The sequence below is a fragment of the Hyaena hyaena genome, unplaced genomic scaffold, assembly GCF_003009895.1.
Source record: "Hyaena hyaena isolate Hyena2069 unplaced genomic scaffold, ASM300989v1 scaffold_296, whole genome shotgun sequence".
In the NCBI taxonomy this organism is placed as follows: domain Eukaryota; kingdom Metazoa; phylum Chordata; class Mammalia; order Carnivora; family Hyaenidae; genus Hyaena; species Hyaena hyaena.
In genome coordinates this window covers 390,224-416,828 of record NW_024080931.1, presented here as the reverse complement: position 1 = coordinate 416,828, position 26,605 = coordinate 390,224, and the positions used below count along the sequence as shown (strand labels likewise).

General features: G+C 60.2%; 1 protein-coding gene across 5 annotated transcripts in view; it reads right to left on the bottom strand.

Annotated features, from left to right (window-relative positions):
* PTPRS (protein tyrosine phosphatase receptor type S) overlaps nt 1-26,605 on the bottom strand; it is a 66,029-nt gene that overhangs the window by 9,375 nt on the left and 30,049 nt on the right. For 4 of the 5 annotated variants that reach the window (XM_039247557.1, XM_039247559.1, XM_039247558.1 and 1 more), the window contains 11 exons: nt 19,964-20,233; nt 18,114-18,695; nt 17,308-17,441; nt 16,930-17,074; nt 4,702-4,799; nt 3,808-4,061; nt 3,109-3,202; nt 2,802-3,017; nt 2,189-2,346; nt 1,690-1,701; nt 1,390-1,502 (listed from right to left, as the gene is read on the bottom strand). In XM_039247557.1, the coding sequence (XP_039103488.1) occupies nt 1,390-1,502; nt 1,690-1,701; nt 2,189-2,346; nt 2,802-3,017; nt 3,109-3,202; nt 3,808-4,061; nt 4,702-4,799; nt 16,930-17,074; nt 17,308-17,441; nt 18,114-18,695; nt 19,964-20,233 (2,076 nt within the window). Of the gene's footprint in view, nt 1-1,389; nt 1,503-1,689; nt 1,702-2,188; nt 2,347-2,801; nt 3,018-3,108; nt 3,203-3,807; nt 4,062-4,701; nt 4,800-5,251; nt 5,858-7,388; nt 7,507-10,246; nt 10,274-10,420; nt 10,615-11,766; nt 12,073-16,929; nt 17,075-17,307; nt 17,442-18,113; nt 18,696-19,963; nt 20,234-26,605 lie in introns of all 5 variants that reach the window. The other variant, XM_039247556.1, reaches the window with a different exon arrangement.

The window sequence follows — 26,605 nt, the reverse complement described above, 5'->3', positions numbered from 1 at the left end:
TTTCGGGAAGATCCTGGAACCCTAGGCTCTTTGGTCAAGGTGTCCCCCCACACCAACCTGGCCTTGGTGCCCCGTTAGGGTCAGCAGACACTTTAGATGAGCAGCAGGATGGCGAGGGAGGGACTTGGGGGCAGGGGAAGGATATATGGGCCCATGCCATGAGCTTTAAGAACAGCAAGTGTCAGCTGAATACGTGTGTTAAAAATTAACATCTGGAGAGAAATAGAAGAACTGATGTAACCCAGTCCAAAGACCGAAAATGAAGGTAGTACGTTAGGGGTGCCATACGAGACCCTTCATGATCCCATATGGTGGACTGCAGCCATAAATTACACTTCATCTTAGTCAAAAGGCTGAGAAGTGACTGCAGCCATCAGTTAAATGTAAACAGTTAAAATCCTCATTTGGACAAGAACAGAACTGACATGACACAGCCCAACAGCAGGAAGGAGAAAGAGTATATGAAGAACAGCATGTGAGGCCAGGCAGGAGCCCTTGAGGAGGACTGCAGCCATCAGTAAAACACAGATGTTTAAAACTTCCCATTTGGATGGAAACAGTTAATATGAGACAGAAGGTAGACAGGAAGTAGAGACCGGTTGCAGGTAGATGGAAGATGTCATGCTATGAGCCCAGGAAAAGGACAGCAGCCATTGGTTAAATTAAAAACTCCGGCAGCTATCAGTTAACTTTTAAAACTCCAGCAGCCATCAGTTAAACTGTAAAGTCCTTATTTGGTTAGAAGCAGCTGGCATGAGCCCAGGAAGAGGGAAAAGATGAGGGAGAATGTGGGTCACAGTACATGAAGGTGATCAAGGACGAGAGCCTGGTTTGTTCAATCCTGCCCCGAGGCACGGCAGGCGACGTTAGCTCCCTGCTATGAGTCTATGGGGAACTTTCAGGAGGTGGGGGAGCATGAGCCTCTCTGGCCACAGACCGGAGCCATGCAGGGCAGCAGGGAGGCACCGTGTCTGTATCTCACCACGTGGCATCCCACAGAAAAGGCCAAGAAAAAACCCGAATGCCCACCCGAGTGGCCTGGAGACTGGAAGTGGGGACAGAAGCATGGCTGTTTCTGCCGCAAGAAATGAGGGGGTTTTGGTTTGGATTTTTTTGAGATGTTCTTTCTGCTCGCAGAGACAACCCCAACCACCAATTAAATGCAGCTTTTTTTTTTTTTTTTTTTTTAAAGCCTCACTTGGTTGTAACCAGAACCCATCTGCGGAATTTTCCACGCTCAAATCCCCATGGGAATTTGGGCGTCCGGCACTTCACGGCACCAGACAGCTCGGCAGGGGCGGAGGAGGGTCCGCCCGCGTGGCTGCTTCCTCTCCCGCCACGCTACCTCCCCTGGCGGTGTGGCTCCCGGCACCTGCGGAAGGCACGTACCTGGCGTCTGGAAGTTAATGCGTCTCATTTCCACGGGGTCCTTGGGGTGGTGGGGGGCGAGGTCGGCGTTGTTGAGGAGGCATTTGGTGCGGGGCTCGGAGTCCTTGCGTTTGCTTTGAGGGAGAAGCAGAGGAGCCCGTGAGTGCCCAGGGACGCACACGTACCCATGTGAACGCAGGCGCCACGGACGGGCGACCCAGCCTGGGGGCCCCCGGGGCCCCACACAGACGTGCGCGCAGCCTGCCGGTACAGCCGAGGGCGCCCCCTGCCCCGGGGCCGCACGACGCGGCCAGTTCTCACCTGTCGGGTTTGCTGCTCCGGAAGCAGATGCAGGTGACGAGGGGAAAAAGAAGACAGGTAAGGACATGCTGGCCTAAAAGGGCCCCAGCTCTGGGATGGGGGGGCGGCTTTCCTAGCCCCTCCGAGCCTCGGTCTCCTCTGGAAAATGGGGCCGATCCCTCCTGCTCGGGTCCTGAGCGTCTCAGCCTTCCCTTTCCAGCTGAGACGTGTCCAGTATGGCCACTAGGCTTCCTGCCCTCGTTAAACCGGACAGAGGCGGCCTCCTCCCCGAGCCACGCTGCTGAGTGGGGTGTGCAGCTCAAGAGGGATCGGCTCACTAGCCTGGTTTGAACCCCTGCCCTGCCAGTCCCCAGGCTGTGTGACTTTGATCAACTGGCTTAACCTCTCTGGGCCTGAGTCTTTTTATTTTTTAAACTGTGAGAGACCTGGACCTTCCCAACCCTCCTTCCTTTTCCAGGAAGCCCTCCCTCCTGCCAAGCGGGGAGTGCAAGGGGCTCACTTCTTGTAGAGCAAGATGGCGATAACAATGCAGATGATGAACACCACGGCCAGCACGGGCCCGATCACCCAGATGAGCCCCTCCTCGCCGTCCACGATGGGCTGGGGGTCCGGGTTGTCCAGCTGGAAGGGATCTGAGAAGGGGCTGGCCGCAAACGTCTGCAGGGACAGGCCGGGGGGCCCCCCTCAGTGCCTGTCCTACTCACCGCAGCCAGGGGCCTCTTGTTCAAACACAGACCTCTATCCCTCCCTTACTCTAAACCCTCCTATGGTTCCCGAGGACCCTGACCCCGGGGGCCTCCAGGCCTGGCCCTTGCCAATCTCTGCGATCTTCCCATTCCCCCTTTGCTTCAGCCACTCTGTGCACCCCTAGACCTTTGCATACGCAAATCCTGAAGATACCCTTTCTTTGCTGAACTTCTACACAGCCTCCAAAGCCCCAATTCTAAAGTCCCTTCCTCTAAAAAGCCTTCCCCTTGGGACGCCCCCAGCTTCCAGGCCCTCCCTCTGCCCAGCCCGGATCACAGACAGCCGGCGGGGGGGGGCGGGGGGGCGGGTGTCGGGCTCCGAGGCTGCTCTGGGCCCGGCTCACGCGGCCGCCGCCTGGGACTCACGGGCTCGCTCTTCTGCAGCACCGCAAGCACGAAGAGCACGTATCGGTGACCGGGCTCCAAGCCCCTGTTGTCAAAGCCCCCGTACTGCTTCTGGTCGCCCGGGTGGAAGGTGGACGGCAGCATGGAGAAGCGAGCTGCGATGTAGGGGCGGGGCGCCTCCAGCTGGCGCGAGTGCCGCAGGCTGCGCCTCTGCAGCCGGGAGATGTCCTGGATGAGCTGCGGGAACAGAGGTGCGGGCTGCTCAGAGCCTGGCGGGCAGCGATGGGGCTTCCGAGGGTCAGGACGGGCCTGGGCCCCGGGCGCTCACCTCCTCCAGATCCATGTCTTCCGGGCTGCCCATGGGGGCCAAGAACTGGCCACCGCGAGACTTCCGCAGCGGCACCATCACAATGAAGTAGTTCCTGTTGGGAGAAGGGTCGGGGGCGTGTCCAAGGAATGCTTTTGTCGGGGGCGGGGGGGTGCCCCCTGCTCTCTGAATCTTCCCTCCTGCTGCTCCCCTGTAGCCCCAGCCATGTAGACTAGGTCCCGATTCAAGCCTCCAGGCTTGTGAAGAGGTTGTTCCTTCTGCCTAGAAAGCCTGCTCCAGTTACGTTTCTTGAACTCCTACACGTGCTTCAAAGCGCTAACTTCCACGCCCACAACAGCCTTGCGGTCCTTAATTCTCTGCTTCCCAGCAGTCGCCCTGTCCCCACTGTGAACCCTCCGCCCTGGAGGCTGTCACTAACCCACTCTGGGTTTGAAAGTTGTTTCCAGATCTATCTCCCCACCGGTCTGGGAAACCAGACCCACAAGAAGGTCAGGCACGCGTGGATACGAGGGCTGTTGGGGAAGACACGCGGCCACGTTTAGGGACGGCGCCCGTGACAGGGGCCAACGTGACTCGTGTTTTATAGACACGTGGGGAAACCAAAGCACAGAGAGGTCAACTGGCTGGCCTTGGTCACAGAGCTGGCTAACGGGGGGCTGTGAGGAATCCTGGGGGGCAGTGGGGCGGTTTGGATCGTACTGGACAGGCACGGGGCTCTGGCCGTCAGGCAGATACACCATGATGAAGCCATCAGAGTCGGGCTTGGGGGCCACGCTGGGCTTGGCGCTGAGCAGGTTGAAGGCGGTCCAGGCGGTGACGGTCTGCTGGAGGCCCCCCAGGCTGCTGCCTCGGTTGGTCAGCACGAAGTTGTAGAAGGTGTTGGGCTTGAGGTGCGTGATGAGCTTCTTGGTGGTGCGGCCATCCACGTCCAGCGTAAGCCCGTTGTACTGGATCTGTGGGCCAAGGCTGGCTCAGCAGGGGCCTGGGGTGAGCCCCTGGCCCTGACTGAGCCCCTGGCCCTGACTGAGCCTTGAGCCCAGGAAAAGCCTAAATCCTGGCCCGAGACAGACCCTCAATCCCAACTGAGTCCCAGCTCTGACTGGGTCCCAATCCAGACTGACCCTTAATCCCAGAGGAAGCCCTAATCCTGGATGGGGCCTCCGTCCCAACTGACTCCCAACTCTGACAGAGACCTAATCCCAATCCTGACTGAGCCTGGATCCCAGGCTAAATCTCCATGCTAGACAGATCCTGAATCCCCACCGAGCCCTGACCCCAGACTGAGCCTCAGTCCTAGCTGAGTCCTAATCCTTGTTAACCCCTGACCTCAGACTGAGCCCTAATCCCAGACTGAGCCTCAATCCCAGGTTAAGTCTTGACTACAGATGGAGTATCAATGCCAGCGGGGCCCTGATCCCAAGATGAGCGCTGACTCTGAGCCTTGATCCCTGCGCCTGCTTGATCCCACTGGGCCCCGAGTCCAGCCGAACCCCAGCCCTGGTCCAGACTGCACGTCAAGACCGAGTCCCAACCGTGGCCAAGCCCCACCCCCAGCCTGGGCCTCCTGGTCCCGGTGGGGCGGGGGGGGGGAACCTTGTAAGGTGTGGGGGAGTTATAGTTGTCAGGAAACTCCCAGCTGAGCAGGACCGACGTCTTCATGATCATCTTCACCTTGAAGTTCTTGGGCGAGACTGTGCCAGGCAGCGGCCAAGGGGGAGAGAGCAGAAGAGAGGCCCGGTGAGTGCTGGGGGGCGGGGGAGGCGGGGCAAGGGGTGGGGCGGGGCGGCCCAGGCGCTCCCTGCCATCCAGTGTGCCTGTGCCCGTGGCCTTCCTGCCTGGCCCTGCCTGGCCCTGTCCCAAGTCCCTGCCGGGGTGGGGAGGGGGGAGAGACGGCGCGGCTGCAGAGAGAAGAAGGAGCGGAGGGGGAAGGGGAGGGGGAGCGGGGGGGGGTCGGTGGGGGCGGCGGTGCCACCGAGGTACGTCCCACCTTTGCCAACGCCGGAGCCTCGGGGTCCGGACTCGCCTGAGCGTCCGCGAGGAAGCAGAAAAGTGACCACTTACCTGGGCGGGGGGAGAGGGAGGGGGCTGGGGTGGGGGGCACGAAGCCCGGCCCGGCTCTGGTGCGGGGTCGCCGCGCGCCTACCTTGGTCCCGCAGGAACGTCCGGTAGCGGACGGGGGGGCTGTAGGGGCCGGGGCCCTGGCGCGTGTGGGCCCGAACTTGGAGGTCATAGGCCGTGTCGGGCTTGAGGCCCTGCAGCGAGAGCACGTTCTCGGCGCCCGGCTCGGCCGCTGCCGGCAGCTCGGTCTCTCGGGCGGGACCCAGGGCTCCGGCCTCCCGCACGGCCACCGTGTACTTGACGATGGCCCCGTTGCGCTCGGCGGGCACGGGCGGCAGCCAGCGGAGCAGGACAGTGCCGGCCGAGGCGTTGCCGGCCGCCTCCAGGATCTGCGGGTGGCCGCGGGGGGCGTCCTCGGCGATGCTCAGGACCTCGGCCGCCTCCTCGCCCAGGCCTCCTCGGCTGCGGGCCGCCAGCCGGAACACGTACGTGGCCCCCTTGTGCACGCCCGGCGCCGCGTAGTGGTCCTCGGTGGGCGGGAACTCCAGCGTGGCCAGGGGCGAGTCCTCACGGCCGAACTGCAGGCGGTAGCCCAGCACCTGGCCCTCCGCGGTGCCGGCCGGGGGCTCCCAGTGAGCCAGCAGGCTGCCCTCGGGGGTCTGCTGCACCGACAGGGCGGGGCGGCCCAGCACTGCGGGGACACGGGGCGAGCGTCAGGGCCACGGGGGGACGGGGGCTGCAGGGTGTTAAAGGGAGGCGCGAGAAGGGCCTCCCTCGGAAGTGAAGGCTCGAGGGAGTCGAGGGTGGCAGGTGTCCTGGGGGGGGGGGGAATGGTGTTAATGGCAAGGGAGACAGCCTGTGCAAAGGCCCTGAGGTGGCACTGTGCTGGGCGAGTGGAAGGAAGGGCAAAGAAGCCAGGGGGCTCAGAGAACCTGATACCGGAAAACACCCACAGTTGGCAGAACAGGCCCTCAGACAAATGTTTCTGTCTTCTTTCAGTTAATAAGTCACTCATCACACGCCTCACCGATTGGCCCCTTGCCGGCATGTGATGAATACTTTGGGACACAGGAATGTCCACAGCCCTGTCCCTGCCCTGTGGTTCTCACAACCCGGGTTGTCAGTGACACGCAAAGGTCCTGATAAGTCCTGCAGTACAGACGCCCTACAAATAAAACCAGCCTTGAGGTGCCTGGGCAGCTCAGTAGGTTAAGCATCTGACTCTTGGTTTCAGCTCAGGTCATGATCTCACTGTTTGCGGGTTTGAGTCCCAAGTCAGGCTCCCGCAGCTGGCACCAGGGAGCCTGCTTTCGATTCTCTCTCTCTCCCTCTGCGACTTGCACGGTCTCTGTCTCTCTCAAAATCAATTAAATTTTAAAAATCTTCCATGAAACTGGTCTTCTTCCCTGCAGGACTTATCAGGACCTTTTGTGAGCTGTACTCTGAGGACCTTTTGTGAACTGTACTCTGAGCAGTCACAGCATACTCAGTGGGCTTCCTAATGCCATGTCCCTGAGAGAAGAGGAAGAGATCAGAGGCGGCTGCTTGGAGGAGGTAACGAGGTGCATGACATAGAAGAATATAGAGACGAGGCAGACGGAGGAAACGGCACGGGCAAGGGGTGGCAGAAGCGTGGGGGGCGCTGTGTGGGCAGAGGGCGGGGCTCTGGGGAAGGGGCGGGTGCCAGATGTGCGGTGGAGGCCTCGGGCCTGTCATTCCTGAAGCACAAGCAACGTGCCCTCCACCCCACGCCTGTGCCTGGGTGGTGCCCTCCCCTCACGAGGCTGCCTCTCCCTCCTCAGTCTTGCGCGGGGAGGGGGGGACCAGGGGGGGACACTGAGGCAGGGCCGGGAGGAGAGGCTTCACGGTGCAGTGGGGCAGATACGGTACCTCTCACCCACCACCTACCGGTGAGTACAGCTGTGACGGGGGAGGCACGGGGTGCCGGGGGTGCCCGGGGAGGGGGGCACTGGGCCGAGGCTGTGGCATATGGGGGGCGGGGCAGGCTTCCTGAGGGGGCGGGACAGGGCAGAGACCAAGGACGGGGAGACAGCCGGCCCGGGGAAGGGTATCCCGGCAGAAGGAACAGCCCTGGAAAGCCCTCCCGGGCGGGGTCCTCCCGTGGGCCCCCCACCCCTTCGCTGTGTGCCCCCCTGCCCGGGGCACGGGTTCAGAACGGGGCGGGGCGGTCTGGGGCTGGGGGGCCGCGCAGCGGTCCTTACCTGCTCCCTTGGTCACCACCACCTTGGGTTTGCTGCGAGCGCCGTCACCTTTCATGGTGTAGGCGGCCACCGTGATGGAGTAGGCCGTCTCCGGCTGCAGGTTGGTGATGACCATCTCCTGCGGGCGGGGACCGCGGGGTCAGCGCCCCCATCGGGGCGGAGAACAGCCCGGCCCCCCCCACCCCCCACTTCCCCAGGCCGGGGTCGAGCAAGGCAGGGGTGGGGCCCGGCCCGCGGGCAGAGGCGTGCATCCGAGCGCATGCGCAGGCCCCGACGCGTCGCACGTCCGTGCTGAATATCCACGCAGCCTGACGCCCCATCGTCTTCCAGCTGGCCCCGCACAGTCGCCCCGGGGCGCGCACCCTCGCCCCCGTCCGTCCTCCCCGCGGCGGCCACCCGAGGGCGCCGGTGAGCAGCTGAGTCAGGTCCCGCCCTCCTCCCCCTTCGCTGGGTCACTAGCTGCTCTCCCCGCCTCCCCCTCGCTCACTCCGTTCGGGCCGGGCCCCGGTTCCAGCACAGGAGGCCCCATCCCGCCCCGGAGCCTCTGGGGCGGCTGCGCCCCCACCGGCGTGATGGGAATTCCTCCCACCGGGTCAGCGGTTCAATCTCCAGGAACCCCGCAAGCCAGTGCTCAGCTCGGCCGCGATCAGGCCGCAAACGACACAAACGTAATCCTAAATATTAAGAGCAACGGCGATAAATACTCAAAATCTCTCGGTTACTTGACTACGTTTTTACTATTACGGGGCCCTGGTGCTCGTCCCGTCCCTTGGACCCGGGGCAGAGGCTGCAGGGTGGCTGGACAGCCCCCATCTCACGGGAGCCTGAACCGGGCACGGTGGGAGCATTTACATCACAGAAATGGGGAGAAGCTACAAGTCGGGACCGTCTACCCCCGCCCCCCACAACCCGGAGAGCTGATCAGCAAACCTTTATACCGTCTATACTCCGCCCCAGCCAGACTTGTAACTGCACGCATACAGTTGACCCTTGGACAACGCAGGGAGGAGGGCGCTGAACCCCACCCCCACCCCCACCCCATGCAGCCGAAAATCTGCATATAACTTTTGACTCCCCCAAAACTCAACTACTATTACCTCCTTTGACCAGAAGAAGGCTTATGGATAATATACTCAGCTAAGACATCTTGTATTTTTTTAAAATCTTTTTTAAAAAATTTATTTTGAGAGACAGAATACAAGTTGGGGCGGGGGGGGCAGAAAGAGGGAAAGAGAGAGTCCCAAGAAGGCTCTACGCTGATGGCACAGAGCCTGACGTGGGGCTCGAACCCACAACTGAGATCATGACCTGAGCTGAAACCAAGAGTTGGATGCTTAACTGACTGAGCCCCCGGGAGCCCCAATGTATCTTATGTGTTATATGTACTATACGTGGTATGTATTTTTTAATGCTTATTTTTGAGAGAGAGAGGGAGACACAGAATCCGAAGCAGGCTCAGACTCTGAGCTGTGAGCACAGAGCCCGACACCGGGCTCAGACTTGCAGACCGTGAGATCCTGACCGGACCTGAAGTTGGACACTTAACCTACCGAGCCCCCAGGCGCCCCGTATCCTACGTTCTTAAAATAAAACAATTAAAAGAGAGAGAAAGGAAAGCTAAGAAACAGAAAATACATTTACAGCCCTATACCGTGTTTATAAAATATTTTTAAAAACCCAAAAAACCAAAATCTGCAAAAAACTGAACCTCCACAGTTCAAACCCGTGTTGACAAGGGTCAAGTGTATTAACTGCCCTCTCCTGCACCGGACTGTGACCCCGGGGGACGGGCTCAGGTCATCTCGGTCCCCTGGCTACATGGGGTTCATACAGCAGGTGTTCAGTAAACGGCTGCTCGTCGGGCCACCGTCAGAGCCCTCCAACCTGCACGTGTCTCCGCGTGCACCCTCACCCGGTCGCACGTGTGCCCACGTCCCCCTCACCCGGTCGCACGTGTGCCCACGTCCCCCTCACCCGGTCGCACGTGTGCCCACGCCCCCACATGCACACCCACAAACGCCGTCCAGCATGCCGGGAGCTGCGGGGTGGCCCCGGGGCAGGGATGCACGAGGAGAGGGTCTCCCGCTCCTGAGCCTCATGTCCAGCCCTTCCCAGGGTCTTGGTGGGAGGTGCTGAGCCAGATGCCGGGTGGGACCCCCCCCCCCACTTCCCTGGGGGGTGGGACTGGTGTCGACTGAACATCAGGCTGGGCGCTCTCTGAAGAGCCCGGGCCTCCGTGCTAGGGCAGAAGGGCAGACTGAGGAGAGGAAGCGCAGCAACGCCAGGCGGCCCAAGGCTCCCGGAAAGCCTGGAGGGGGGGGTGGGCAGGGCACCGCAGGCCTCCCGTCCCGCCCTGGGCCCCACTGACCCTCTGGCCACTCCAGGGCCACTTGGGCCAGAGAGAGAAACCTCGAGGTCAGAGAAGGCTGGGCAGGCTGGCAAAAGGGCCGGGCGGGGTTGGAAAGAGGCCCCAGGGGTTTGGATCCACCAGGCCTGGGTCCAACAGGGGAAGCGGTGGGGAGCAGGGGTACGTCGGGGATGCAGGAACGGCTTGAGCCACAGGGAGCAGGGCTGGGGCTGGACGGGCAGGGCCACAGCGCGAGGCCGATAGAGGCTGAAGGTGTATAACCTGTGGGTCAGGTCCTCTGCCCTGCATCTGGGACCCCACGGGGCTCCTATGCCCATTTGCTTGACTTCAAAACTGAGGCTGGAAATTCCAAGAGATAACTAGTAGGCATCTGGGGCCCAGGGGCGAAGACCCTCTTACCAGGGACGTGCAGGGAAGGGTGGGGATGGGGTCACATCACTGCACGGCCCGCGGGAGAACACTGCAAAGGCCGAGCAGGGGTGCTACTTACATATTCGGCTGTGTCATCCGTCTCCCACTAAGCGTGGGAGGAGGCGGCAGGGGAGAGAGGAGTAGGTGAGCAGGTGGCCGAAAGAGAGAGAGAGAGAAGCGGCGAGAAGGGCAGGAACGGACGCAGGGTCTGGGCCCCGCCCACCCTGGCCCCGCCCACCGGAGCCCCGCCCACCTGGGCATCGGCCAGCATGACGTCCTTGATGCGCGGCGGCCCGCGGGCCTCGGCGCCCTCCATGCGTACGTAGTGGACCTGGTAGCCGCGGATCTGGCCGTGCTGCCGGCCGGGCGCGGGCGAGCGCCACAGCACGCGGATGGCCGTGGCGTTGAGCGCCTCCGCCTCCACCTTCCGCGGCGGCGCGCTGGGCACTGGCGGGGGCAGGGGAGGGGCGGGCGGGGCCGTTACTGGGGCGCCCGGCCCTGCCCCGGGCAGCACCAATGCCCGATGCCGGGGTGCCAAGTGGCTGCCGGTTCACCACCAGCCCGGAGGCCATGCCTCCTTCACGGCTCCCACAGGGGAGGGGGCCCGGTGGCTGCCCCGCTTACGGATGGGCAGCGGAGGCGCCCCAGAGCCTAAGCCACCTGCTGAGGGCCACGTGACCTGAGTGGCCCGGGCTTCACCCACAGTCTCTTCCATCCTGACAGCGTCCCTTGGAGGCAGGACTCTTATTCCCATTTTACAGATGTAGCAACTGGGGCCTTGATTACAGGGTTAGGTAAGAGGCAAAGCTGGGACGGCACCCAGGGGCAGCCAGCCCCACAGAGGAGGGCCCTCCCCATCCTGCCACACCCCAAGGTCTGGGGCTCATTTCTTCCCCACTCTGCAGACCTAAGTGGGGGGGGGCTGCGGACCCAACCTTTCAGGCTGGGGCTCTGCCGGATTCCTGACACCAAGGAGCTGCAGTCTTATCAGAGCAGCTGCTGGCTTCACACATCCCTCCCGGGGCCCAGCTGCCTCCAGGCCGGAGCCTTGCCTCACTGGGCAGCCGCCAACCTTCTAGCTAGAAATCTGCCATGGCAGGAACGTTTAGGCCACGGAAGTCGGCCGTGGCTACACGTCGGTCTCCGTGCCCCAGAAGCCGGCTGTTAACACCACCACCAGCACCCACAGCCCTACCTCCTTGCCCGACGGATGGCTTAGACCAAGGACGCTGCATATCCCATCTTATCCCAAGGATCTAAAAGCTACGTTTCTAGGGTCAAGGACCATAATAAGGTTGCTGTAAGTGCCACGGGCTGTTCGCAGCACTGTGTCCAGGTTTTTCTGCCACTGGACCCAAATACGGGGCCGCCACACTGACTGGGCCCAAATACAGGGCCGCCATACTGCCCGGCCGGTCTGGGGCCGAGAAGTCCAGGGTCAAGGAGCCCGGGGGTCCTTGGGGAGGCTGCTTGCTTCATGCCTCCCCCTAACATTGCAGCTTCTGCCTTCCGACCACCAGGCAGCCCAGCTTCGCAGTGACCGAAGGCGCCCAGGCGGAGGGGGCAGGCGGGGCCCGCGGGGCCGGGGCCGGTGCTTACCGTCCTCGTCGGTGCGGACGACCACGGGCGAGCTCTCGGGCCCTGGTCCCACCTCTGTGTGAGCGACAGCCGTGATGCGATACTCCGTCCACTTGTCCAGCGCCTCCAGCAGGATCTGAGTGGCGGTCGGGGGAATGCCGTTCACCTCCTTGGGTTGCGGATCCTCCGAGCCCAGCGGTCGGTAGCGGATGCTATAGCTCACCAGGGCCCCGTTGTGCGTTTCCGGCGGCGGTGGGCGCCAACTTACCAAAATGGCCGTGGAGCGCGTGCTGACACATTTAACGTCTTGAGGGGGGGCTGACGGTTCTATTGGGGGGGGGAAGAACGTGGGGGCGGGGAGGGGAGGCGGGATGGGCGGGGAGGGGGGCGGGGAAACAAAAGATGGGGAAGAGAAAAATAAAACAGAAGATGATAACAAACAAAACAGAACCAAACCAAAGAGAAATCGAACCCAAAAGAAGTGGGTGTCAACCAAGGGTGAGATGGACGGGTGGGGTGGGGCCGGGAGGGCTGGCCAAGAACGCTGCGCTGCGAGCTGCACCTGCCCGACATGGAGGGCCTGGGGGTGGGCAGCCACGGTCCCCAGGGAGGTGTGTGTGTGTGCGGAACAGCAACATAAGCCCCAAGCCCGAGGCACCTATCATATACTAGGTGGGTACCAGGGGCATCACAGAGTAACAGTGAAGGCACTTATAGAGCACCTACTGTATGCCACACATGGCACCAAGGATAGGAGGGCACTAAAATACTTCTTTAATAACACGTACTATGTGCCAGGCACAGCGCAGGGACAGAGCAACAATAAATATGAGTTTGCTGCACTGATACCAGGTGCCAGGGCCATGCCTGGCAACAGCAGTAAAAGCCCCATGTTATCAGCACCTACTGTGTGCAAGGCATAGCGCTGAGCTGTATGGGATAACAGGCAATACGTATATTTACTGCACACCTACTGTGTGCCAGGGGAATAGCACTGCCAGTGTAAAAGCAGTACAAGTCCCACTTATCGGGCACCTACTGTATGCTAGGCAGTGTTAAGTGCTTCATAGGTTTGGGGCTCCTGGGGGTGCTCATTTGGGGCTCGGTTAGGAATCCGACTCTTGACTTTGGCTCAGGTCATGATCTCACAGTTTGTAGGTTTGAGCCCCACATCAGGGTCTGTGCTGACAGCGCAGAGCCTGCTTGGGATTCTCTTTCCACCCCCCTGCGCCTCCTTCTATCTCTCAAAACAAATAATTAAAAAAATTTTTTTTCTAAGAGCTTCACAGGCTAACGTACTGAAGACCTGTTTCAACCAGGGCCCCAGAGGCCACCCAAGGGCTTATGTCAACAAGGACCACCCTCTCGGCCTCACTTGAAGACAAAACGTGTGCATCTTGAGCACCTACTGTTTGCCGGTCAGCACGTGGAGGGCTCTGGAGAGTAGTAACACGAGCGCCTGTTAGCTGGACACACCTCATGTTGGCGCCGGCTCCAGGCTTTACAGCCCAAATTAGGCAACTACTGGTGCCGAGGTCTTCATGCATCATAGCTCTTCTGTGTGGAGCCCCTACTATGTGCCTAGCACCACACTAAGTCCATTACAGACAAACAGCAAGTCTTATTTATTGGGCACCTACTATGGGCATCGTAACCGCCCTCTAAAGATGACAATAGTATGTGGCACCTACTACGTGCCAGGCACTGGGCTAGGCTTTAGCAGATAATAGTACTAGTCCCCACAGGATGAGCACCTACTATGTGCCAGGCACTGGGCTGGGGGCTTTAGCAGATAACGGTACTAGTCCCCACAGGATGAGCACCTACTACGTGCCAGGCACTGGGCTGGGGGCTTTCCTGAAAACACAGCCTCAGTTCCCAGCTACTCAACACCTACAGTGTGTAAAGCACTGCACTCCGGGCCTTGTAGAACATTAAGAGTTCTCACTTATTAAGCACCTACTGCGTGCCAAGTGTGTGCTAAGGGCCTTATACATAAATGGGAGTTTTTCCTTCTCAAGCACCTACTATGTGCACACAGTGTCCAAGGTTCTGTGGTGCTTCACGTTCTGAGCAAAGCGGGTGTACCCCAAACCACGCCAGGTCCTGTCACACTGACGATGGCTCCTATCTGAGCACCTACTATGTGCCTAGAGCCAGGCCAACCTCTTTAAAGGCCACTTATTGAGCACTTACTGTATACGAGGCATTCTGCCAGGGATTTCATGGAACTACGATCACGGCCCCACGCTTGGGGTCCTACTGTGTGTGTGACACCAGGGTAAGCCTATTGCAAATGGCTAAAAGCTTCCCTTTGGAGAGTGCCAGTTAAGGGCCTCGTGCCACGCCAATCCACGTTTCAAGTTAAAAGAGCATTTATGAAGCACCTACTGTGTGCCAGGCAGTGCGCTAAGGGCTTTGCTAAATAGCAGGGACAGTCCCCACATGTTAAGCACCTACTGTGCGTGTTAAGGGCTTGTCTGGAGAAACAGGAAGTCCCCATCTGAGGTGGGTCTACTGGGAGACAGGCTCATGGTCTGTGCATCTTCTGGACACCACACACCCTAGGCCCTTTACACCCAAAATGTGTCCCCCTGATCATCCATTCAATTCTCAAGACACCACAAGTGGCGGGAACCAGCCCCCTCCAGCCTCAGGCCATGTTCCGGGGGGGTAGGGGAGGGGGTGGAATCCTCAGTGTCAAAGGCCACCTGCCTGCTTTTCTAGAATCACAGGTTGTGCACCCCCCGAGTGCCACACCCCACCTACCCTGCGGACTTTTCACAGATCACCTCTCACTTTACGGATGGGGCAACTGAGGCCCGGAAACAGCAAGCTGCCTTCCCAAGGGCATGTGGTAAGAGCCGGTATTTAAACCTGGGCTCTGCTGTTGTCCAGGGATTGTTCTTGACTTAAAGAAGGGGATTCGGACCTCGGCACATGTCCTTATCCATACGGGCCAGCTGAGGACGGCTGGAGCCACCCTGCCTCAATTGCTCGTGACTCCAGAATTCTCCTTGCCTACACGGAGGCCCAGAGAGGTCACTGGCTCTGCTTCATGGCAAGGCATGTAGAGCCTACCATCACGGCGGCCCCATTTCTTCCCTGAGCACGTGTTCAGAGGGTACTGGTGACGTGCATACCGCATGCCAGGGCCACCCAGAGGTGGGACATGTCCTCAAAGACATCAGGCTACCAGACAGCCTGGACGCTGGCTAACTTCAACTAGGCTGACCCTCCGGTCTCCCTTAAAGTGAAATCCCGGAGTTCCTTCCTCTGATATCGGACACTTGGGGCCCTCCCCCCATTTCTTGACCAGCCACCCCAACCAAAAGTGCCTGGGGGAATCAGGCAGGGGTGGGAAAACCAACCAAGGAATGTGCCAGAAGGAATGGATTCGCTGAGAAAGGGGGAGGAAAAATAAAACCAAAATCATAATAAAATAAGAAACAACGGTGATGGCGATGATGATGAGAAAAACCATAATAAAAGAAAGAAAGACGCCTTCCAGAAAACTCCCAGTCTGGTTACCTACCTTCCACTCTTCAACCGCTAACTTATAAGACTTTCTTACGAGGGAGGGAGTGGCGGAGTGCTGACCTACAAGGCCAGACCGAGCTCTGGGTGGGTCTCCGGACGCAGCGGGCCCAAGCCCTGCCCCGGCCCCCAGTGTGGGCACGCTGTGGTTCCGGACTGGCGCCGACGAGGCGGAAAGGTGAGACGGTGTGGGGAGACCCACGGCTGAGTGGTCTGGCCTCCACCTACCCTTGAGTTCAGCCTAAGAAGCCCGCAGTCCCCGGGGGTGGGGGGGGTACGCCTGGCCCTGAGTCTTGCTGTCAGTTCTCTCGGGCCCCACCCGTCTTGGCCGAGAAGCGGGGAGTCCCTTCTCTCCCACTCCCTGTCCTGGGCCGCCCCAGAGGCTCGCGTGGCTGGGCCAAAGCCGCTTTCCTGACGACCAGAGGCCGCCTCCTTCACAATCCGGCCCAACCTGCGTGACATCCTGGGGGGGGGGCAGGGGTGACAGTCCCACAGACGGGCTTGGGGGGTGGGGAGTTCCAGATTCGCCATTTCTGGGCACAGAAATGGCCCTTGGCCATGGGGGCTGAGTGTGGGCCGTGGGCCACGTGCAGCGCAGAGCTGCTGGGGGCCGCGGGCACAGGCTGGGGGCACGCAGGGTGGGCCGTCTTTGTGAACCTGCTTGAGACCAGCGCGTACTCACCTTGGTGGCACCTGGGCCGGTCCCTCACGTGGCCGCCCCGCCACAGGACACCCTCACTGATCGCCTCACGCACACACACGCCCAGACGGCTGGGAGCTGCAGAGCGCTCGGCCCGGCTCGGGGTGGGGAGTGGTGGGGAGGAGGGAAGGGGGCTGGGGGGGCAGGGGTGCCGCGTCTCCAAGGCCCGTGTCTGCAGCGGCTCAGACACCCAGGCCCACGCCGCTGTCCCCCGCGACTGACCCGTGACCCCCTGTTCAAACTTGGCGGTTTGGACATGGAGGCTGCTTCCGGAACAGGGCCTGGGGCGGAGCGCTGAGACTGACTGAGAAGGGGGAGGGGAGGGGGGAGGGCCACGGCAGCGGAGGCCACGGTGGGCTAGGCTGAGCACGGAGGAAGGGCAGGGGGAGGAGGGGAGGCAGGGAGACGGCAGGGTCAGGGGCCTGTGGAGGCCCTGAGCTCAGAGCAGGCCAGGAGGGGCAGCGAGGACCACAGTGTGGCCCCGAGCCAGCTGTCGGCTGCACTGTTCTGGCCAAAGGATGACTTGTCCGTGACCGCGAGGCAGGGTGGGCACAGCAAAGAGCCACGGGAACAGAAAAACCTGTCTGGGGCCTGCCCACCCCTCCCCTCCTGCTCTGGCCCTTGGCAGTGGGGGGCCCTGCCTGGGGGGCAGGGCCATGTGCGCACGGCGCTCTCCGGGAACGCTGGGGTGCGGGTGGCACGGCCGCTCACAGCCCCCCCGAACGCCTGTGTCCGGGGCCCAGGTGCGGGAGCGGGTGCAGCGGACGGCGGCCCCCGACCTCGGGGCGAACCTCGGCCGCCCCAGGGCTCCAGGCCCAGGGAGCCGGACCCAGTGGGAACCCCCAGCGCCTCGCGGGTGCGCACGTGCGAGGCCGGGCGCCCCCCACCCGCTGCGGCGGCTGGGCCGGGGCCCCCCGCGGGGAAGGGCGGCTCTGCGAGACACCTACTGGACTGCAGTGTGCGCTGGCGCACCGCGGCCGTGAAGGCGCCCAGACCCTGCGGGGAGCGCGCCGCCAGGCGGAAGGCGTACTCCGTGTTGGGTTTGAGGTCATCCACCACGAATGCTGTGGCCGGGTCGAAGGTCCTCCCCACCTGGGGGCGCGTGGCGGGCGGAGACACAGAGACAGAGACATCAGCGAGTCAGAGAGAAGAGCAGAAAGCAGGGCAGAGGGAAGGAGAGGGAGGGACAGGGACGCAGGAGAGATGGAGAAGTAGCCCGCCACGCAGGCAGGCGGGCCGAGAGCAGGGGAGAGAGACACCGAGTCAGCGAGACCCGAGGGCGCCCTGCCCACCCCTCGCGTGCGCCTGCGCCGGGTGCCCAGTACCTCTCTGCCGTGGTCGCCTTCCCGGAACAGGAGCTCGTACTTGATGATGCTCTCCTGCCGTGGGGGGCTCCACGAGAGCCCGATGCTCGTCTCCGACTTGGCCTCGGCCCTGAAGTTCATGGGCTGGCCGGGCACTGCGTGGGGGGAGGGGGGGAGAAGTAGCGGAGAAGTTGGGGGGGGGTGTGGCTGGGAAGGGTCCACTCCACAGGGTCCCCAACCCGCCGGGCGTGTCCCCAGGCTCCCAAGAAGAGCCCCATGACGCTCAGCACCGCCCTGAAGGCAAGGCTGCTCGATCCTGTTCCAGATGCTTCTGGAATGTTCTCCGCTGTTCTTAGTTCTCTTATTTTCCCAGGAGCCCCCTGACAATATCAATTTCCCCACCCTCTCTGTTTCCAGTGGAAAAAAACACTCGGGGGGGGGCACCCTCGTTTTCAAATCACACCACTGTTCTCTCTACCTCCCCAACAGTAAATGACAGAAATTGAGACGACATCTCGAAGCGCGGACCCTCGTCCCGTGTCCGCTCTGCGGCGGCAGCCGCTGGGTCTTTTTGGGACTTGAGGTTCTGAAGCCCGAGCCCGCGAGGAAAAGACGGGAACCCGGCGGGCCCCGGACGCCCCACCCCCACCCCGCCCGGCGGCCGCGGCCTTTGGGCGGATGATGGGAACCCGGTGAGGAGCGCAGCTCGCCGCCCACTGGACGGGCCGGAGGTCCCGGCGCAGCCCCGCGGGCGCCCCCTTGCGGCTTCCGCGCGCGCCGCCCCCACCCGCGTCCCCGCAGAAGCCACGCCTCCCCCGGCACCTCACCTCCCTGCTGCGTCTTGACCTGGATGGGGTCCGAGAGCGGCCCGTCGCCCACGGAGGTGAAGGCCAGCACGCGCACCGTGTACGTCTCGTCCTCCAGCAGGCTGCCCACCGTGGTCAGCAGGCTGTCGTCCACGTTGTGCTTCTGCCAGTTGCCCACGGGGTGCTCGGGCTCCATGGTGTAGTAGACGCGGTAGCCGCGGATCAGGCCGTTGGGCTCCACCGGCTCCTCCCACTGGATGATCATGGTGGTGGCGCTGAGCATGCGGGCCTGCACGTTCCGCGGCGCGCTGGCCGGCGCCTGCTCGCCCGTGCGCGTCACCACCGACTCGCTGGGGGGCCCCTGGCCGATGGAGTTCACGGCCGACACCCAGATCTCGTACTCGGAGTTGGGGCTCAGGCCCCCGATGCTGTAGCGCGTGGTGGTGATGTCCTCCTTGATCTGGTACGGCCCGTCCTGGCTCTTGGATTTATACTCGATGACGTAGTAGGACACCGGGTCTGGGTTGCCGGAGTCCCACGTGATGGTGATGCTGGTGGCTGTGTTCTCGGTCACCACGGGCGTCCCCGGGGCTTTGGGGAGAGCTGGGGGGAGGGCGGGGGAGGCCGGTCACACACGCCGGCTGCGGGGACTTGGCTTCCTCAGCAATGACCGCAGGCATCTCCTGGTCTACGGCAGCGTGGAGGACCGGCAGCTATTCTTACCAGTAAAGTTTTATTGGACTACGGCCACCCCTACGTATGGCAAAGGACTCCTTTCGCACTACAGGGGCAGAGCCCAAGGGCCGAAGCAGAGACCAGACGGCCCAGAAAGCTGAAAATACAGACTTAAAGCAAAAAATTTGCTCTTTGTAAAAACATTTACTGGTGCAATTGTTGGTGCCCTGTGTGTGCGGTTAACTCTGCTCAGCCACACCATCTGTTCCCATGGCACACTTACTGTTCCTTGTACCGGGAATGCTCCAGCCCCAGAGGGCCACACGGCCAGCTCCTTCTCATGCCTGAAAGCTTTCCGCACCGCCCCGGCTATAGGGACCCGGCCCGGTTCTTAGCGGGTACCAGAGCTTTCTTCACAAGTGTGCTCCTGGCACCCAGAGAATTGTCACTCTGCCTCCCACTTGCCCCAAGGTCTTACACCACACAGGCCCCAGGAGAAGTTCATTCCCTCAGCACAACAGCCAACAAGCCAGCTGAGATGGGCGGTTCCCGTGGCCTGAGGACAGGGCTTGGCAGACTCCGCACAGTAACCATTTCCAGCTCTGCACGCTGGCTGGTCTGTGGGGACCACTCAGCTCTGCTCCTGTAGCCGGAAAGCGGCTGCAGACGAGGCATGGATGAATGGGTGTGGTGATGTGCCAATAAAACTTTATTTATAAAAACAAGTGGAGGGCCAGATTCGGCCTGCGGGCTGTAGTCTGGTAGCCCCTGTTCTGAAGCTAGGAAAATATCTGGGGGCGCCTTCCTCGGACTCTCACCACAAACTTGCCATCTCGGGAGACCCAGTGGCCCCCTGTCCCAGCTCCTCCTCTCTGAGCCTGCACAGGCTGTTCACTTTCCTTGGAACCGTTCTCTACCTTCCTCTGGCTCGTTCCCGTTCAACTTTTAATCTTTCTCTGACGTAACTTTTCTGGAAGGTGAGACCCTTAACTCGGGGCGGGGGGTCCGAACAAGGTCCCCGTCATCTGCCTGTACATGTCACACATTGGACTCTCTGCTCGTAGATATCTATGCACAAAACAAGCGCCCCCTTCCCAGCCACGAGTGCCCAAACCCGGAACGGGAACACAGAGGTTTCCCTGTGCCCGGGGTCCAGGGAACACCCGCCTTCCCGCGCCCCCACGGGCCCCGCTTACATTTCACCGTGATCTGGGCCACGGCCTCGATGACGCCCAGGCTGGACATGGCCACGCAGGTGTAGTTGGCGGAGTCCTTGACGTCTGTGAGTTCCAGCACGTTCCGCCCCACGGGCATGTCATCTTCGGGCGTCAGGTCCTCGGCCCCCTGCATCCACTTGACGTACGGCATGGGCGAGCCCACGGCCACGCAGGTGATGTTCACGTTGCCGCCTGGCATGATCTCGTGGCTCATGGGCAAGATGGAGAATCGCGGAGCCACGCGGCGGACTGGGGGTGGGCAGCGGGCGGGAGGAGGGAGAGATGCGCAGGGTGGGTGGTGAGGAGACGGGATGCGAGGTGGGGGGAAGAAAGAAAAGCAGGAAGAAAGAAAGAAAGGAAGGAAGGAAGGAAAGAAAGAAAAAAAGAAAAAAAAAGCGGAAAACAATTTAAATATAAACAGGGCTGTTCCCTTCCCCCCAGCAGAAATTTTTTTTTTCTTCCAAATGAAAAGAAACTAAAAAAAAAATCAAATTAAAAAAGCAAATTCCAACACAAAGAAACCAAAACTTCAAAGGAAGGTACTCCACAAACAATATAGAGAGAGATACCGATATATAATAAGAGACATGAAGCGCTATTCCATAGCAACAGGTTTCAGTGACCAGAGCCACTGGTCACAGCACAGTTACGGACACAAAAATTTATCAGCTGTTTCTCATCTTTGCTGACAGATGTGGCTTCGGGGAGCAGCCCCTCCGCCCGCTCTCCCAAGCGGGGAGCTTTGGAAGCTTCTGGCTGCAGGTACGGGGGTGGGGGGAGGGGCTCTGGGGACGCTGGGCAGCGGGGAGGTCACGGAGACCGGCGGCGCCAGGAGGCAGAGGGGGCCAAGACCTTGGCCCCCCACCCTCGTCCCCTCTGGTGACTCAGGGGCCCTGCCCACTTCCCTGGGGGGGCCCTCAAGGAAAAGATGAGAAACTCTAATGAAATTTTTGTGGTTTTGGGGTATAGAAACCCTTCTAAAAGCTTCTGTCGGATCTGACAAGTTTCCATTGATAGATGCAGCTCTCAGAGTCACAAACGGCATGCAAAATAGGCTGGTTGAGAGGAGAGGGAGAAAGAGAGAGGGAGAGAGAGGAAAAGGGAGAGGGAGAGAGAGAAGGAGAGAGAGAGAGAGGGAGAGGGAAAGAGGCAGAAGGGACAGACAGACAGGTGATGCGAGGAAGAAGCCTGCTTTCGGGGGCCATCGGTGCACATCCGTGGGTGCCAGAGACGAGAGAGGAGGCATGGGAGAGACAGAAGAGGAAGAAAGGCCCAGAGAGGGGGGGCCCACTTCAATGCTGCATATTAATTCTAGCGGATGTGACCCAATGTGACATGTCACATTGTCACATCACGGCCCTGGCAGAATAATAAATAGGATATTAATAACAATAATAATAATAATAAAACGAGGGAACGAGCTTGAATGTAGAGAGGACAGGGGCGCGTTCTGTGCGTTTCTCGCGGGAAAGCAGGTGCGGCCTTCTGTCCCCATGTCACAGACCCTGAAGGCGGCAGGAAGCATTTCGGGGGCTCCATTTTCGGAAGTTGGGCAGGTTTTGGGGTTGGGGTGGGGCAGGGGGCGGGGCCGGCCGCTCGCGGGGACCTGGACTTCTAGAAAGGCGTAGCTGCTCCACAGAAGACCCGTAACTGGCTGCCAGGGGGAAGGACTTGGGCAGATCGCTCGAGCCAGGAAGAGGTTGTCCGCGGCTAAAAACTCTCGGGACCTCAAGCCACACGGGTGGGTCCCCAGCCTCGGGTGGGTCGGGGAGTCTTGTCTCAAACTAGAGAGATGACAGACTGGAGGCTCAAGGGGCCAGCGGGTGACTTCTGACACCCCGCCCTGCCTGATTCACCTGCCACTGGCGGAGGGTGGCTGTCGGGGGCCTGACTCGCCCTAACAGAGGGAGGGGCTCCAGGGCACCAGTTCCCGCTCTTCCAGCCCCGGGTTCCGAGCTGGAAATCCCAACCCCTGCTCCCTGAACCCAGATGGAGGCAGAGAGGAGAGGGGAGCGCCGTGGGGGGCGGGGTGGGGGGCAGCAGGGCGAAGCAGCGGCACCCTTCAGAAAAGGAAGCCCCACGAAACGTCCAGTGTCACGTTGGAGACAGGATGGAGGAAGAAGAAGTATCGCTGGAGGGAGGGGTGGGGTGCGGGGGCGGGGGGACAGAGGGGCCATGCAGACGGACCGGGGGAGGGGCGGGCCGCGGAGATGGGGGGCGGCGTTCCGGCAGGGCTGGTGGAGGGTGGGGGGCGTCGGGGGAGAATGGGGCCTGGCCAGCCAGCGGGCGCGGTCCCGGCCAGCCGCCGGCATCCACAGCGAGGCGCGAGTGGGATGCCCGACGCTGCGTTGTCATGGAAACAGAACATGATGGGGGATGAGCGTGGGGGAGCTAATTAATCAAGGACAGAAAACGGCATCGACGTCCAAAACAAAACCAGGAGAAACAAATGAAAAAACAAAGCGGATAAAAGGAAAAAAAAAACCTCAAAAGAAAAAACCTAAAAACCAAACCAAAAACCCAACTGAACCAAAAAAAGAAAAAAAAAAAAACAAACCACCCTCCGAAAGGAAACAAAACACCCCAAAGCAAGAAAGAAAAAAAACCAAAAACAAAACAAAACCAAAAAAAAAACATGGAATGAGTGTGGGGCTGAAAATCGGGGTCTGAAAGGGAGGAGGGCTGTGGCTTCCCCAGGGAGGTGCCCCGGCCCCCGGCAGAACACAGGGTCTGGCCTGCCCACCCGACACCCAGGAGCCGCGGCCGAGGCTTCGAGGCCGCCACGGAGTGAGATCCTCGCAAAGACCCTTCGGGGCAAACCAACCCAGCCCCGCTTCTCGGGACACCACGGCCCCGGTCAGGGCTCGACCAGCAGCCCTGATCACAGACTCACTGATCACACAGCCAGGCAATCCATCCCTCACGACCTCAGAATCTCCCAGAAAACCTCTCCAGGCAGAGGTGGGAGAGCCGATGGAGCTGAATAAGCCGTGTGGCCTTGGGCAGGTCCCTCATCCTCCCAGAGCCTCAGTTTCTCCGTCTATGGAATGGAGGTAATTGGGGACATGCCGAGGAGGTCGTTAAGTTGACGAAGGCATGCCCCAGCACATAGAAGGTGCTCAGCCTGGGCGAGGGGCCTGTGAAGGTCCCTTCTGGCCTTCCAGGATGGGGGGTGGGGGAAGATCAACTAGATTCTCAACCTCAAGAAGGTTTGGGATGAATTGGTTAAAAAGGGAACAGAATTTCTACTGAATCCCCATCTCATTTTATCTCTTCCAACTCTGTGGTAGGCAGACAGCTTTACAGCCCACTCTGTGGACGAGGGGGTGGAGGCTCAGCAAGTGGCAAGGTTAGCTGGAAGACACAGAGGGACTGGCGGGACCAGAGCTCCAAGCCAGGTATACCTGGTCTCTGCCTCTCAGGTAAAGCGAGTCTTCTCTCACCATCCTAAGTAGTAAGAATTAATGCCAGGTGTCCCTTCTTGGCACCTGGCTCTTTCAAATCATGTGTCTTTACCTTCCGGGGACAGCAAAGAGGGCAAAAGTACCTCGTCACCTATATATTCCAATCAAGTGAACAGTAACCAGTGACCACCAGTTGAATACTATCCAGCAGTCATCATGATAAACGTCCAGAAGCCATTAGTGGGACGTCCATACTGAAAGGGATTACTGGAAACATCAAAGGGAGCAAGAGGTGGCTTTACGATTTAAAGGTTAAATATGAGCCACGTTTATTTCTGTATAAGGCTCAATATCTTGCCCCAAAGACCCCATTCACATCTGACCTCATCTTAAACTATCTCCCCTTGGCGAGATTTGGAAGGTACCTCTAACTTTTCTCAGAGGCAAGGACAAAGCATATATCTTGAAAACATAAAACACCTGCTGTATGAGGTTTTTAATTATAAATCAGCTAAATGCAGAAGGGCGTTGATCAACAATAGTGACTTTCGTGGTCACGATCCCGAACATGGCCGGCAGCCATCAGTTAAATGGATCTGCCAATGTGCTACAAAGGCTGACGGCTAAGCAGCTTTGCCTACTTGCTTTCTCATCCACTGCATCTGCCTCTGGGGGTGCGCCGTGTAGGAAGAGGGCTGGTTTGCCACGAGTTCGGGGAGGACCCTGCCCACTGGCACGAGATGGCTCAGAACCCCCGGGGGGGGGGGGGTCTCAGGAGGCCTCTGGGCAACCTCCCAGCCAGCAAGGGTGGCATGGCTGACGCTGTGTTCTGCCCAGTTTGGTGCTGACACCCACCCGCGACATCTCTCCACCCCTGGCTGCAAGCTTGAGGTGCGGGTTAGAAAGTAACGTGGGCAGAGCCCACAGGACGGGGTGGCCCCGCGGGACCCCCGCCCCCAATTACCGACCTGAATGGAGGGTCCAGGAAGGTTATAAGGGGACCACACCAGCCTTGGTCCTCAGCACGCTCCAGCTGGTTCTCGTTTCCAGCTCTTCTCGCCACCGAGTAGCCGGGGGTCCCAGCGGGGGGGACCCGCATGGGTGAGGGGGTCAGGAGGGTGGGCGGTGGGGGGTGGCGGGTTGGGGGGGGTGGGTCGCTTCAAACCCCGATTCACATGGAAAAACAACTCAAAAACCGTCAAAGCAACCGGGAGACGACCCCTCCCCCAGGCAGGAAGAGGCAGAAAACTCAAAAACCAAAAAGGGGGGGGGCGGGAGTTCAGGGGAGAAGGGGGGAGGGGGGAGGGAAAACTCAAAAGTGAGGTGATCTGGTTGAAGCACTAGGTAGGGAACTCGACAGTGTCAGACATCTCAACGATTCGGCAAGCCGCAGCTCCAAGGGGGGGTGGGGGGAGGGGGGAGCTCTGCCTGGCATTTTGGGGTAGGAGAAGCTTCTGGACGGCTCCTCCAGACTCCAAAATGAGGATGCGGGTGGGGAGGGTGGGGGAGAGATGCCAAGGAGTTTCGCAGCCTCCACGGGTTTACTAAAGCTTAGATTACACCTGTCCGGGGAAGGGAGGGGGTCCGAGTCTAATTCCCAAGCCGGTTTCTCAGCCCCTTCCGTGGCACCCCAGCCTGTGGCCCAGGGAGCGGGGGTGCTGCCCCGTGGCCTGCCTTGGGCATCTTCCTGCTCTACGCGCTTGGCACAATCCTGCCTCCTCCCTCCCACCACCAGCTCCCTCTGCCATGAAGACAGCGTGCAAGGCCCAGAGGGACCTGGCTGGACCTCGGCCCACGGGCTGCCCAGCGGCCTCGGCAAGTTGTTATGCACTTTTAGCTGCAAGTTTTTGCTGTACTGTCGATGTTGATCTTTTTTCCTTTTTTTAGTACCCTCTCTCCCCCGCTTTTGTCTTGTTTTGTTTTTTTTCTTTTTGGTTCTAGTAGAAAATGGGATGACATCTCGCCAATTGGATGACTTCCTTGCCACCCCTCGCTGCGGCCGGCAGAGACGGAGGGCTTTCCAGACGACAAGGTGTAATCTAATATTCCCCTCACTCCATCCCCCCCTCCCCCCCCGTCAAAACAGAGGAAACAGCGATGCAAAGGGTATGAGGCAGGCAGCAGGCGAGAGGTTCGAGAGCTCAGTGTTCCTGCGGAACGCCCCCTCCTTGCCGCCCGCCCAACCCAAACAGAGGAAAGTCGGCCTCCCCCACCCTGGCACCCCCTCTCCCCTTGGGATGAGGGTGGGATGAGAAGGGCTGGGTCCTGTCGGGGGCAGGGGAGGGGGGAGGCATGGCCAGGGGTGATCAGCAGGAACTGGGGAGCTCAACACACCCCAGTGGGAATCTTCCTGGCAATATGGGAAGTTCAGGGAGCCTCCAGATCGATATCTGTATCTATTCCTCTTTCAGGGGGGCTGGGGGGAAGATCCAGGAGGTCAGGAAAACACCTAGGGGTCACATCCACCAATCACACGGCTTGGGTGCTAGAAATGGAACGTTAAAAACAATTTGTCCCATAAAATTCCATGCTATGGTTTCATCCTGGAAAGGCTTGGGGAGCGGATCACAGAACACGGGAAATCGGGGCAATCCAGAACCCCCACTGGCACTGGGCATCGAGTCCTAGTTTCTGAGCTCAGTGTTCAAGACCTGTCATTAAATGATCCCAGCCCCATCTGACGTCCTCTCCAACCCTAAAGGTATCCTAAGCCCCTGGAGGGTGAGCCGATCTTCCCCAACCCCACGAAGCTCTCACAGCACCAGGGGGTGGCACACCATTTAACTGGGTCCTGTGCACCACGGGGTCAATGAATCTATGTTGCTGGACCAAGTGCTAAAGACACCACCTTAGCCGCTAAGCGATCCCTTAAAGCCCGATGTTAAAGAGACAAACGAGAAAATTAACAGCCAGCGAGAACGTCTCTGATCACCTTCCCACCTCGTCAAAAGCCTCAGCTGCAGCTTTCCCCGGGGTGGGGAGGGGGGTAGGTTCTGGCTGGCTGTATTAAAAAAAAAAGGGGGGGGGCTTGGTCTGGATTTAGGTCTTTGTAGGTCAGAGATCCATTTCAAGAGAAGGGCATGGTCTGACTATCGCATCCCTGTAACCACCCAGGGTCAGCAGAAGCCGCAGTGAACGAAGGGAATTAGGTTGGGGGGGGGTACTGAATCCTTGCGGCTAGCTCTGCGCTGGCAACAATGTAACAGCTTGTAGCTTT